The sequence below is a fragment of the Copadichromis virginalis genome, linkage group LG15, assembly GCF_057382275.1.
Source record: "Copadichromis virginalis isolate Kocher_CV1m ecotype Utaka linkage group LG15, C_Virginalis_male_GT1.1, whole genome shotgun sequence".
Classification (NCBI taxonomy): Eukaryota; Metazoa; Chordata; class Actinopteri; order Cichliformes; family Cichlidae; genus Copadichromis; species Copadichromis virginalis.
In genome coordinates, this window is record NC_140632.1 from 12500572 (window position 1) to 12515350 (window position 14779).

The following is a 14779-nucleotide window of genomic DNA, read 5'->3' on the forward strand; positions in this document are numbered from 1 at the left end:
ACATCAACATGTGCAAACACATACAGTTAAAAAAAAACTTCTTTAATTACAGTGCATTATATGCTCAAACAGACAGTAATCAGCGCCAATAAGCTCAGAGAGATATTAAAGAACTTTGGAATGACATGTAAAAAAAAAAAATATATATATATATATATATATATATATATATATATATATATATATATATATATATATATATATATATATATATATATATATATATATATATATATATATATATATATATCACTCAAAGGCTTTAGTATCATCATGTAGAGAACACCTACAAGTTTTTGTTTCAAAAATACATAATAGCTCTATATCTACTACAATCAGGGCTGTTTTTACACTCTTGCAGTATTCTAGGACCCCTAAATCAGAGACTCTCTGAAAGGCTGCTGATCCCATATTCAACTAAAAGCTCTGGGATTGAGTTTTAGTCTGATGAGATAGAAACAGATTGTTTTTAAAGCTGTGACGCAGACACTTCTTGATTGGATCTTAATCACAACACCCCTTTAAAACATTCCAATCACATGGATATTTTCCCCCAAAGTAAACAAAGACATTAACATTGACTAGTTGTTAATTCAAGATGGGAAACAAATTAGTGTCCATGCCTGCAACTGACTTTTTGACATTGCTGTTCTTCCTCTGTACTAGTATTGTACTGACCAACCCTCAGCCTCCTGTTGGCAACTGAACAAGCATACCCAGTGACCTCAAATCGCCATGCGATGTGCATTTTTAGGTGTGCATACTCCTTTGGTGACTTGTGCAAGGACAGCTGGAGACACCAAGTAAGGATAGTTGTTAGACTACTCTCTTGTCTGTTTGGAGGATACATGTGCAGTTTGGGCCCTTGTAGTACAGTGGCTTTGCAGGGAAGTCTGGACCAGCCTGTAGGATGCAGTGGAAGAGAAACTATGATTTTATTAGTTGGCTAGCTGGTTCAGGCAGAAGAGTTTATCCAATCTACAGAAATTTTTCATGTAAGCATGCAATGTGGAAAGTGTAACTAACACTAGAGTTAATTCGGATGGAGATCATTTCTATAACTGCTATGCTGCTCATCTGGATGGTTTTGGGATCAGTTTTGGGAGCATTAAGAGCCAAATACAATCACTGGACCAGTCAGAGTTTGGTGCATAAATGCATTTCTCTAAACACAAGTGGTTACGCTGCCCATTACTGTTGTGTCAGATATATGTGAGATGGTTGCGTGAAAATTACATCCAAAGCATTTTGAGGGCTTAATATTGCACCAGAATTCTTCCTGTGCAGACATAGATGGTCCATTGTAGCTGATGGTCATCCCATGCCTTTTAAGTACAGATATGCTTTTAGGAAAGGGAGCATAACTGACCACAGCAACTTCGCTGAGAAGAGTAAATCAAACCAAGCAACAGCTTCAGGAGGCACTGGTGTCAGCACAACTGAGGGGACACTATGACAGCGAAATGCCATAGTGGTGAAGGTGTGAGTGCAAGTCCATGACAATGCATGTCTGATGCACAAATAACTTTGTCTCTGCAAAACGTTTGAGGAAAGGGAGAGCCTTAATATATTACACTTAGTCATTATTTTACTTTTTTCATGCATCCAAGATAAGAGCACCATCCAGGTCTATGATTTCCCTCTTTTCCTTCCAGATGAAGAGTTGACTTATGGGTAACACAGAGCTCATCGAGGATGGAGAGAGGAAAAAGAACTAGGAGAAGCTACTTTTGGCAGTTCCCTTATTCGCAAATGGTCACGACAATCAAAAGCAGGTTCGGTTTCGTAGAGTTAACCCCTTTTCTGGTAGGGTCTCCCATGGCAAATTGGTCCTGGGTGCAGGATCAAGGGAACAGTTCACCCTGCCCGGAATAGGATTACCAGGGCCCCGTCCTGGAGACAGGCCCGGGGAGGGTGCCCGGGCCTGTGTCTGGTGGTCAGGCCTTAGTCCATGGGGCCCGGCCGGGCACAGCCCGAAAAAGGGACATGGGCCCATCCTCCTGCAGGCCCACCACCTCCAGGAGGCACCAGGTACAATGTGTGCCTGGCGGTAGGCAGGAGCGGAGTCCCTGATGGACCGATCCCCGCCCACCAAGACTAGAAAATCAGATATCAATATCAGTTAAAGAAAAGCTCTGTGCTGTGCTGACACAAAGGCAAGAATTAGCAGGAGTGATTTGCAAATCCATCAAAAGAGGTAGAATCTGAGCTCATTATGTGCAAGTCAGGTGTGTAATAAAACCTTAATAAATAATAATAAGTTAATAGCATTTACAATTATTATTAATGTGTGCTGTAAAGACTCCTGAAAGTACCGTTAGGGAAACTGCATTGAATAATAGAAAATAAGTAATCTGAGTGATACCAGAGTCCCTCACACCACTGGTGTTCCTCATTCGGCAGAATAATAAAAAGGAAAATAGTGACCAAAACAGGCACAAAAAATATCCAGTTGCAGGCACCTCACAATAGGTTTGAACAAGTACTAAAAGGCCTTAATTTCCATGGGCCAGAGAGATTAAATGATACACCCACCCTCCTTCTTTGGGGGTGTTTCTACATTGTGTAGTTTTGAGGCCTTAAAGTCTGATAATCATGCATCTCATTTCATGCAGACAAATTTGGTAATAATGTTGAGTAAGATCAGACACTAAATAGGACTGGATTTAATGCAATAAATCCACAAATAACACAAACACAGACAAAGCAGAACATTTACAAAGGTGTAAAAGTCCAGTTTACTGGATTTTATTCTGTCCTGTTGGTGTATCTACTAACGTGGTGAATGACTGAATGAGAGACGAGTCCCTAAGTGTGAGCCAGCGTCAATGAACTGCAAGCTGCAAACAATTAAAACCAAAGAAAAATGAACTGAATATTTATGCTTAAATATTCACATTTTTAAAGTGATCATACCTTATAAAACAAAGGCTATATTTTAAGTGTTATTCTTCATTTATTTGACAAGGATCAAAATGAATCCCCGAAAACAGAACAAAATACTACTGTGATTCAAGTTTTTGTGGGGGCTGAAGGTTTTCAGATTTCCAACAGAGCTGTGACACTCTTACGTTTGGTAAAGGCTGCTATAGGCTGTTAAATTTTTTGTAATAAGGAGCTTTAATAAACTAGCATACATAATATAAACAGTGTATAATATCTTTTAGCCTACCTAGTTATTCAGAAGGACAGAATAAGGCTCTATTATTCTGCAAAGACAAGTGTACGAAACTTTGCGTCTGTCTGTCTGTCTGATCCTTCACTACAAATATTGCTGAAGATGAACTGCACAGGCCACGCTGGAAAATTTGTAGTGAACAGAAAAGTACACCTGGATCTGAGGAAACAGTCGTTACGCAACAAGTCCTCTCCAAGGATGGATTAGCGCACTAAAGCCATTTCCACTAAGCACATTTGGAGGGACCATTTTAATTCAGTGAAACTTGGCAAACCTGAGCTGGCCTTTCAATGTCAAGAGGTCACATAAGGAGAGAGCAGAAGAAGACACACTCCATAAAGTCAGGTAGCGACCAGCACAGGGAAGGTGATTATGAAAGGAGGAAGAGACAAGACCAGGAAACACTATAGCTTGTAGTTACTGACAAAAATAAAGCTGTTGTAAAGTTGTGAGGTTCCCATTTAAGTCTTAACAGAAGTGTTAGAAAAACACTGAATAACAGAATCCTTCCTGCTCATCTAAAAAGAGGTGTTAATTCTTCCACAGGCCCTCAACAGCAATATAAACTAGTTTATTTATGAGGCTTTGGCAGGGAGGAATTTTTAACACATGAAAATGTGACACAGAGCGAAAATGCAAGAAAGTGAAGGAACATACAAATACTGCTGGGCCTAATCAAATGGATTGATTTACCCAAGTTGATCAATCAAAATCTGTACCAGCAGAACAACAATGCACAGACAAACTAGAACACATAAGAGCAAGAATATGGCCCGCAAACCAGCTCAATCTGGCCAGGACATAAACTATACATGGTTAATGCCTCCATATAGCTTCTTCAACATTTGCGTAAAGTGTCAAATAAATAACCACCAAGCACTGCTATAGTGTACTCCCAGAGCATGGAACAACTGCTCAGATACAAATCAGTGTATGGATCAGTACATAAGTTACAGACGTTGCACTCTGAGCTCAGTGTGGTAAACAAATGATTGTGTCATGGTGTCTTCTGTCTCTGTTGGACTTTTTCCCCCAGAGAAAAGTCTACACCTGTTATCAAGGGGAAACTAAGAGGTGGGACTCCTATGTTTGGGCAAGAATACACCCATAAGTCTCTTGTGAATAGTTCAGAGGTTTGAAACAAGTTTCTGCAGTCAACAATCAGTAGATATCAATAATCATAAAATTTATTGTTTAGGATATATTACATTCTTATGACTAACATTAGTCACTTTAAATATTCCCTATTATACTTTGAGTTAAAAAACAAAACACGGAACTGCCTCAATGCAAGACTTAAAACTTCCTCGCACAGCTAAGCACATATGATTCTAGCGTAAGACAACTATCACAGCTGGCAGATGACAGGACACTGACAGACAATTTGCCCAAAACCTCTGCTGTGGCCAACATTTTCTTGTCAACATGCTGACAGTCATTGTCAAGCCTGTCTCTGATGTTCAGCTCTCATGGAGAATGAATGGACGCCTAGTGATTAGCTGCTCGCTCTGCTCAGCATCTGAATGCACTGTACCAGGAGAAGAAGGGGGGGGATAAAAGCATTAGATCGTCAAGAGAAGCATTGATCTATTTTGACACAAGCCCAGAGGGATTATTTTTCACCATCACAAATACAGTTGTCTAAAAAGATGTAAAATGTAGCACTTTTATCTATTTTCAGCCTTATTTTTGAGTGGTGGAGCTGACACAGCTGCTGCTAAAGGTTAGCGTTCTCTTAAAATAACTAGATAAAAATAATATCAGAACATTCAAGGGCAAATTCTGCTTTTTTCACCATTATTTTCCTGATTTTTTTAAATAGAAGTGTCACAACTTCTCCCTATTGAATTGTACCAGTTGAGGAGACCTGGATGTCTCATGAGTGCCTCCAAGGTGAGGCGTTTTGGGCATGTCCAACTGGGAGGATACCCCAGGGCAGACCCAGGACACACTGAAATTACACCTCTCAGCTGGCTTGGTAATGCATCGTGTCCCCACTGAAGAGCTGGAGGAGGCAGCTAAGGGGCGCAAGGTCTGACTGCTGCCATCGCGACACCGACACACAGAAGAAAGCAGATGGATGAACATAGATGATTTATGTTTATGATACTGAAAAGAAATGGTACACCCCTATTGCTGCCATACATGCCTGTATATTAAGCCACCCAAGTCCATTAGAACAAGGGCATTCATATATATATATATATATATATATATATATATATATATATATATATATATATATATATATATATATATATATATATATATATATATATATATATATATAGATAAGTGTGAGGATAACGAAGCGTGAAAACCAGTTGAAACCAGTCTAAACTTCTAAATGCTGGCAAGTCAGTTGTCATGTACTGGAAGTCAGGGTTTTTTCTTAAATATGAAAAAGGGGATCTTGTCAACAGCCCTCTAATCAAGTGCATTATCTGCCATGTTAACATGGAGCCAAACAAACTAAAGGGGCACTTGGAAACCAAACACGACTCCAAGGCAGAAAGCAGGAAGAAAGCTGGTTGGAATTTGTGTCCAATAAGGTGATGGAGGGAACCTATATGCTGATGAAGCTTACTGCAAACCAAAAAATACATTAATTGATTTGGTTTGTTTTTTTAAAGTAGGATCCTTGAAAGCTCCAGATGCTGCAAATGTGTTATCAAAGTGCCTAGAATGATTGCACGGAAGCCATTTTCCACAGATATGAATACAGATGTGACTTGGGAACAAAATGCTTAATAACCCCTGCTGAAATGTTCAAGCTTTACTTTTGTAGGCTGTCTAAACAGTCACATATAGTTATTAGCATTTTTACTAAGCAACCAAGCACCATAAAAAAATGGCTCAACAGAAAACAAATTGGTATGCCTCTGTGAAAAGGTGGCTGTGAGTTACAACAAAAGGATCCCACTTTTCACCTTGCTCCTTTTGAAGCTGCTATGTTGTAATTATTTCTCAAGCTGGTTGGAAGGGAGTGAAGCAGGTGGAGGAGGACATATGTTTACTGGGATTATTACAGGACCCAGAAAACCTTTTCAGTACCTGAACATCACAACAGACTTAAAAAAAAAAAAGTGCTACAGCAAGACAATAGGGGAGCTTCTCCACATCATAAGATGCTTTTAATTCAAGTAGCTTGCAGTGCCAAGGTCTGTACTATAGGTAAACTCAGGTGTAATCCAAGGGTACCCCAGGCACTGGCACTGGCACACACTACAGTCCATTATCCACATGCCCTCTTCTTATCAGATGTCTGACAGCTTAAGATCCGTCTTTTACTTTACTACAATGCCCATATTGGGACAAGTCCAAAACACACATCCATTCAGACGCTCACTTACATTAGGAAGATCACTGAACACTGAGGTCTATACATCAACAGGAATAATGGCCAAATTTAAAGATGCTGACACGAGTATTGATCTTGGCAGGACTAAACTCCTATAGGATGAGTTCATATTCCATTTCTGTGTCCGTGTGCTTTTCTTAACATGACTTGAGCCAATTTGTATGAAAGGACACTCGTCACCAGCAATGACAAGTTCTCAATGACAAAGCTGACGTTTAAAGGACAGGACTGTCAGGGGACTAACGGCATTTGATGCTGAAAGAGCAGCTTTTATAGACAAAGGGTTATGGCAAATGCACTGACAAGAATGAACCTCTTTAAATAAAAGGTGATAATAAATAAATACACATTAATACATATGTAAATGCAATGCTGCAAGTTTAATTTGAAAGACAGTAAAAAAAATAAAATTAAAAAAAGTCAAGTGGTGCAAGGAATGCAAAGTAAAAAAAACAAACAAGTACAGCGTATATAGCGTGCTCCTGGGGGTCATTTCTTTTGTATTATAATATGTATTGCAATCTGCCCTCTCTTCATCACAACTGAGATGAGAAATGACCCAAGTGAGTGAACCGATCTGTCACAACTTGACAGAATTCATTAAGCAGCGTAATTTCCACCAATGTCAGAAACCCCAAATTATGCATAGAGTGCGTGAGTGATGGATTCCACATCGCCCAAAGCATTTATTTACTGCTTTATATCAAAGCGTGGAACGTGGAAGCGTGGAACTGGAGAGGACCTTTACTACTCATTACTAGCGCTGGAATGAGGTCAAAGAGTAAAAATGTGCAAATCTTGATCAAAAAATAAATAAATAAATAAAAAATAAAATAAAAACATGTACATCCTAAAAGCAAGCAATCTGAGAGTTAAGTGTGAAATAAATTGTGGGCACAAATGAATAGTGCAGTGCCAAACTCCGTGAGTGCAGAAAAGGAAGATGCAGACATCAAATGAGATTATCAGAAATATCAAAAACATCTGGTGTAAATGTTTTTCTTATTATTTAGATAGACTATATAGATAACAGCTGAATGTTTAAGTGGTCAGAGTTAAATGGCATTACTGCTGTGCTTCAGTCACACCGTGTAGGGATTCATCCACTCTCCCCTCAGCTGCCTTGGAGAGTGCTGACACTGCACCTCACTCCAAACAGCTAAACCCACTAAATAGAAAACGCAACCTGTGTTCAATCTCCACTTGTCCTGTGTGTGTGAGAAAAAAAATCCTTATTAGTATTTAATATTGCTGGGACATTTGACTCAGACAGTCATCCAGTCTTTTTGGTTCAACTAAATTGCCTCAATGCATTCTTTGTGGGAATCTTTGAGGGTTATTACTATACTGAGGGATAGGAATAAAGCCTGTCTGGAGTAACAGAATGTATTGACTAGGAAGAGCATGCATATCTTGTATACATATCTTGACTGCAACCAAAAAGTTGATCTAACTGGCAACTTACGGTTAATGAATATCAACCACTGCAGGAAAACACAAAACCCTCAGCCTCCCACAATGTGAAGAGGTGTCTTTTTTTGTTTTTGTTTTTTAATGTAGTGATTTTACTGGTTCGACCCACTTGAGCTCCATACAACCCACAAATATAACTGTATGTGGCTCACGAGCTAAAATAAGTTGGACTAAGCAGCCTTTTCTAAGGGGATCAACTAGTCTACTTTTACTGAAACTTCTCAAATACTGCTTTAAACACTTAAAAATAATGATTTTGAAAATTTGCTTTATTAAGTTTAACTGAAGAGGAAGAAATATCAGAGTAGCTTGAAGTTGTGGGAAAAATAAATAAATAGAAGATTTACTAATTAAATATTCCTGAGATACATTTTTGATTATAAGACATTTTAAAACAGCTTCCAAAACACGACTGTGGCCTTTAAAAGCTTCAAAGACTGTTTGATGAAGCATTAACATAGACATCTTAACAGTCCTATTCAAAAACAATTGCACTTGAACCTCTTACCTCACTATTATGCCCTCTGAGGTTAAAGTTTACTCTCTGTGGGGTGGGCCGGTCTCGTCTGCAGTGGCTGGATGTAAACGTAACCCCAACCACTCCTCGGCTGTTCCCGGTGGCAAGCCAGCCCTCTTCATAGTAACGCTTTCTGCATACCGGCTTCTCCTTCTCACTCTTGGGCACCCTGCCCTTCCAGGACAGACATAAGATGTTGGAGTCACTGGACAGGAGTGGGCCATGCTCCACAGCAGCGAACATGCCTGCAGCTCTCTACACTCCCAGAATAAAAAGTGCCCTTAGGGAGGTTCTTCGGAGAGGACAACTACTGTTATCAGCACGTCTCCTCCTTTGAGGTTACCAGTTCCGTGTCAGAAATGAGACAGCGACAACGGTGCATAGTACTGGTGCTTTTACTTGGGGATCTGGAATAGTGACTAAAGGCGATCAATAAAAACTTTCCCCAGAAAGCACAGGTGAGGTCAAAAAACAAGTGGATTTTAGCATTGCTGGATTAATGATGTTATGTAGCCAAATGAGGTGGCACACACACAAAAAAAGGCACTCAGGTCATTTTTGATGTGATGCTACCAAGTACGTGCTGTTTCGGAGAGAAGGCACCAAATGAAAGTGCCTAAAAATATATTTAGATATCCACCAGGGTAAAGTTGAGACTCCTATCAGCTGAGCAAAACAAGCATCAACCCCCCAAAAAAGAAAAAACAAAAACGCGCCTTATCTTGTAAACTTATAAAACAGGCAGGTATTCATTCCAAGTATCATCATTGTCTCCTTTCTGTGCTCCACATCCTCCTCATCTGATCCCAGTTTGTGTCTGAGAGAGGAGAAGCAGGGACTCCTCTCCATCAGCTGACAGCCCACAGGAGAGCCGCTTCTCCCGGTAACGTCATTACGTCAGCCGGCCCGCCTTTTCAACCGGCCTCGGGGATTCCATAGAGCACTGTTGGGTAATACACAAAACGACGTTTATATATAACATAGAAAAACATGAAAAATAAAATAAAAATGTATTTAAGAAATCAAGAGAATTGTGTCACAACACAAGCTGTGGAAAAGCGCTCACTTGCTGCCCACTGCCGTTAATTTAAATATTAATGCGCTGGGCTAAAAATTGCCTTTACTCTTCGAGCAGCAATTTTACTTTGAGGACTATCCTGTTCAGCGGAAGGGCATTTAACTACCCGCTTAATAATTTATAGGAGCCAGGTATCATTTTAGCTTTCATTTAATTAGGCTACAAAGCTGTAGTAAGGCGGCCTCTCGCGGCCAAACGTTTAAAAAACAAAATAGACGAAAGGTAAACAACAAAGACCGTAACAGAGAGGTAAGAACAAATAAAAGAATAACAGCTTTAAAATGAACCCGGGCAGGTCAGACAGACAAGACAGACCGAAGAGGCACAACGGGACGTTATTTATTAATACAGAGACAATAAAAATCAAGCCCAACAAAGAATAGCTGAATGAGAATGGCTGTTTGGAAATATACTCGACATTAAGATTAAGTCAGCGGTGATTACAAGATCCCGAGATTTCCCCACCATTTCCAGTATCACTAAATCTAAACCAGTGGCCATGATAATAGGTGCCTCTCGAAAAAGCCATCTGCCATTAAACCACGCCAATTCGTAAAAATAACATAAGAAAGATACAATGGTTATTGACAACCAAATAATCACTGTTTAAGCCCGTAAGACGTTGGAAAATTAGCCAAAAACATCGATCACCATAAGCTGCCTGCCTATTAGCAATAGCTAGCCAGAACCTGGATCCAGACCGAGAGCTCTGTGGTCTCCACTGATCATCAAAACATTCCAGTCGCGGGATTAATCTTTCCTCCCTTCAAGAGTCTGGCGCTGGGCTGTAACGCTAATCCATCCGAGATGCTGGGGAATGCGGGTAACTAACGCTGTCTGTCACGATTCTTCTTTTTCTTCTTCTCCATGAACAACAACCGGAGACAGCTAACCGGCTAAGCGGTCAGCTATCAGCGCCAGGCTGGCTCCGTCCACCCGCCGCTGGCACTCGCTAGCAGGCTACGGTTAGCACATTAGCAAACGATTTATGGCAATAGTTATTTAATATTAGGACACATCTGTTGAGAAAAAAAAACACACACACCTCGGCGGTGTAGTGACAAAGTGGCTAAACAATATAAACCATGAGTCCAACAAAGCCAGAGAAACATCAGCGGTCAGTGGAGTGCCTACCTTGGATCCGTACCGCTGCTTCTTCCTCTGCCTGCAGCCTGCTACTGTACACTGCTGGGCCCCTACTGCTGGGTCACGTGACAGGCACGTGATTCAGACCAATTAAAATTGTTCATATCAATAGCACCTTAGTCAAATAACAGTCAATCCAATAACAGTTTACCTTTCAAAACTAGGTTCCCACAAATTTGGAGAAGAATGCATCTAAGTATCTACATTAAATATACCTGTATTAAGTATATTAAGTACACGCATACAGCAACTGTATAAGCAGCCTCCATTGCATTGTTTTTTTCACAATAATGTGAAGCATATTTTAGGTCAAATACAAATGTGGGTGTGTATAAATGTGTAATAAAACAACATATTATACATGATCACAAATTAAGAAAACAAATGTGCCAAAGTAATTGTTTAGGTTTTGGGTTTGTTTGTTTGTTTGTTTGTTTGTTTTTGCTCATTCCGTTTATAGGCAGAAAAGTATTTAAAAGTATGAATGAGATCTAATGTTAAAATGCCCAGTGACTTTGCAGATACTGCATTTAAATTAAATCAGTGACCAGAGGTTAACAGGCAGCCTTTGCAGTTGAACCTTGTAAAGAAAGATCATACATGTTGTAAACCTGCTCAACATTTGGCAATAAACCCCTTTCTGATTCTGATTCTGATTCTGATTCTACATTACTGACTGACTCCACTTTTTCAAATAAGATATGGTGATGATCAAGAGAAGAATCACCTGTGACAAAAATCACTGTGACAGAATCAGGAAGCTACAAGGTAGATGAAGCATCATAAGCATGCATAAATAATGTCACGATAGTCAAGTGCAGACTACATTGTTATTCATATGACTTGTAAATGTGAATATGAAAATATATTTGAATATAATACATCCAATCTTAGTCTTTCATTCTCAGTTTTATGACCATGAAAGGTTTCGATGGGACTGTAGACTGGATACTTGGTACTCATCACTAGCTCGTTAGTGCTCACCTCATTTATCCTCCAGGACACAAGGGGGCAGCACAGGGAAATGATTTCACCTTCTGTCCGCTCTCTCAAAAACATGGCGTCTCTCATGGTTCGCAAACGTGAATTATTCTCTTTGGCAAGGATATTGAGTGGTGTCTCATATTTGGTATGGTAACTAACTTGTTTTTCATTTTAGATAACGTTTTCTAACAGTTTACTAACATGGCAGGTCTCTAGCTTTTGAAAAATTACTGTAGCTAGTTAGCCAATCGTAGATTTTGGCCATTCGTGGCAGCTGCACAACCGAGGTCATTTGTACATTTCAATAAAAAGAGCTTGATTCTGTTTTCAGGGACCGGCAAGTTTGAGTGTCTGTTCGGGTCACAGGAAATGTAATATAACTCGGTAGGTAACCCCCCCATCTTTTAAATGAGTTGAGCCATAATTGCTTACGTGAATCACATGAATTTTCACACGAAGCAGGGGTGCAGCAGTTTTAAATTATGAAGAGACTTACAAACAGTTTTTACTGTTTTTTGATAAGATCTGTCAGTAAAGATAAATAGCATGTGTTTTTGGAGCACTTTTTTTTGGCTGTATCGGAATGCAACGTGTTTATTTCCCCATGGAAATTAAGTAAATAATGTAAAGAAAAGGACATCTTATAGGTACAGTATACTCACAATCCTTAATAAAATAAAACAACACTAGCAGTATATTCAGGCAGTGAACAGGAACACCATGAAGCTAAGCCAGAAAAGCCCAGAGGCATTAAGCACCTTGTGCAGTTGAAGTGCACTTTTTTCTAAGCACATTTATTGTATAAGCAGTTATTCTGTATCTCCTCTGCAGGTTTCACCTCCCTCTGACTCCCAGCACTTCTTTCCACACGACAGTTTTAACGTCAGCAGCACAATCGGCAGTAAGTTATCATTATCATTCTTATATCAGGCTGGTGCTGTAGTGAAATACAACAAACCTACAGTGGTTTATATTCAAAGGCCATCGCTTGGAATTGCATGTGGCGTTAAGGCTTTCTTTTCTCCTTTGGTCCAGATCACAGTCACAGAGGAGCCGGACACACTGTTCCAGAAACTGGTGGTTTTGGTTAAAGGTCATGACAGAGCTGTGTTGGACAGCTATGAGTTCTTTGCCACCATGACAGCTAAAGAACTGGGCATCAGTCTTGGAAAAGTGTGAGTTTTAGCAGCCACACACTAACTCTAGTAAAGGTTCTGTCTAAAATCTTCTGTCTAAAATCTTCTTGTAATGCCATGACTTTTTTTGGGATCTTCTTCCTCCATCACAGTTTTGAACCTCCGAAGGACATTGAGAGGTTAACACTCCTGAAGTCAATACACATTTTCAAAAAACACAGAGTCCAGTATGAGATGAGAACTCACTACCGGTGCATCGAGGTGAGAAGCTCTAATTTAAAAAAAAAAAACTAAAATCCAACAAGAAAAAAATGCACAAAAAGCCATTAAAAGGAGTTCGGTATTATTCACCTAGTTACATTTTACTGGAAACTTCTAACCTTTGCATAATAACACGAATGAGCTTTGTGTTTGTGCCAGTTATTGCATGTCATTATAAGGTAATTTGTTTAACATGTTTATTTTTTGTCTCTGTAGCTGCATCATATAACAGGCTGTACAGCACAAGTATACCTTGAATACATTCAGAGGAATCTTCCGGAAGGTGTAGCCATGGAGGTGACGAAGGTGAGGTTTTGCAGAGATCGATGTACACCCAAACTCGCGCACCAGTATCATCAATATCAGTGTCTGCAGGCTAGATGCTTTCCATTGCAAAGCTTATTAGTATGGCCCTCCATGATATTCCCAATTCTAATGTGCCCCCTTGGGAAAATTAATTTCCCACTCCTAACTTAGATTGTTAATAAATTTGGCCTGTCCCCTGTTACAAATGGTAAAGAGAAGCTTTCAGTTGATGAACAGTGTGGCCTGGTTGAAGTCAAAACTGGATACAAAACATGCACAATGTTTTCAGTTAAACATGAAATGAATTCTCCCTTGAAAAAATTAACCCTTAACAACAACAAAAAAACCCCTAATATATATGTGATCATTTTGAGATTAAATTAAAATCTATTTTGAGAAGATGAAATGTGTAGATTATAGTTGTTTACAACTTCCACGGTTGCTTTACCCTCTTTTGATGATGAACTCATACTTCAGAATCGGTTTTAGTAACAAGGTGGGAAACGATTTCCCTTCTAGCTCAGTATGTTAAGGATAAGGACGTTGAAAAGATGTTGCAGAAAACTGCATCTGGTCAGGCAGAAAACCACACACCTGGAAGAGTGGATTTGTCCAAAATGAAATGGCTGGTAATGGACAAATGGAAGGTTATCGATGGTTGCACCATCGTGCAATAAAAAGTACGCATGTTGGATCACAAGACGGCTGATCATTTAGTTTTAATTGACTCGTCTAAACAAGGTATTTTGTAAAGTGTATAGCAGCTGGTGCTGTTTGTCTTGAAACAACTAATCTGCTCATTTAGCCTTTTTTAAAATTTTGGCTTTATTCTCAAAATGATAATTTATTTTTTTTCATAATGTGGTCTAATACTCCTTCGACATTTCCCAGTAAAGCTGAATATGACAGTCCTTCCCTATCTGTGCAATTCTGTGTGGGAAAGGGCAACTTTCATATGATGTTCTCGCTCTTCTATTCTGTTCATGTTGACAGACTGCAATGGAGAAGGTTCCTGATCACATCCTTGAACCGATGTGGAAGGAAATTCCCACAGACGACAAGCCCAGCCAGTAAATCCAGCACCTGTGACTAACAGATGTCTATTAAATGTGTTTTCCTGTGATTGTTTTTTGTTTGTTTGTTTTTTTTAAAGCATGTTGTCTTTTCTGTTGCAAAGCTATGTGAAATAAACTGAATATGTACACAACTCATTCTTTGTAGTTCAGGTTGTAGTTTATCTGGGACTGTTTCAAATAAGTCAAAAGTTTTTGTTTGACGAGCTGCAGTGATATCGGGATGAACTGTATGTATACGTGCAGATACAAGACCAGCACACACG

The 14779-nt window shown here is 39.4% G+C and overlaps 2 protein-coding genes across 7 annotated transcripts in view; one reads left to right on the forward strand and one right to left on the reverse strand.

The window, feature by feature from the left end:
* The window catches only part of tulp4a (TUB like protein 4a), a 28183-nt gene extending 17357 nt beyond the window's left edge, over positions 1-10826 (reverse strand). For 2 of the 5 annotated variants that reach the window (XM_085431953.1, XM_085431948.1), the window contains exons 1-2: positions 10742-10826; positions 8521-9472 (exon numbers count right to left, since the gene is read on the reverse strand). In XM_085431953.1, the coding sequence (XP_085288079.1) occupies positions 8521-8772 (252 nt within the window). In that variant the 5' untranslated portion in view covers positions 8773-9472; positions 10742-10826. The other 3 variants (XM_085431951.1, XM_085431950.1, XM_085431952.1) reach the window with 3 other exon arrangements.
* mrps10 (mitochondrial ribosomal protein S10) lies at positions 10371-14652 on the forward strand. 2 transcript variants are annotated; one of them, XM_085431955.1, is made up of 7 exons: positions 10371-10430; positions 12069-12121; positions 12569-12638; positions 12773-12912; positions 13026-13134; positions 13351-13440; positions 14434-14652. In XM_085431955.1, exons 1-7 carry the CDS (start codon positions 10425-10427, stop codon positions 14512-14514), a joined length of 549 nt encoding a protein of 182 aa, XP_085288081.1. In that variant the 5' UTR covers positions 10371-10424; the 3' UTR covers positions 14515-14652. The 2 variants fall into 2 exon arrangements, with proteins under 2 accessions (XP_085288081.1, XP_085288080.1); XM_085431954.1 differs by lacking the exon at positions 10371-10430 and adding an exon at positions 11763-11882.
* The last annotated feature ends 127 nt before the right edge of the window (positions 14653-14779 follow it).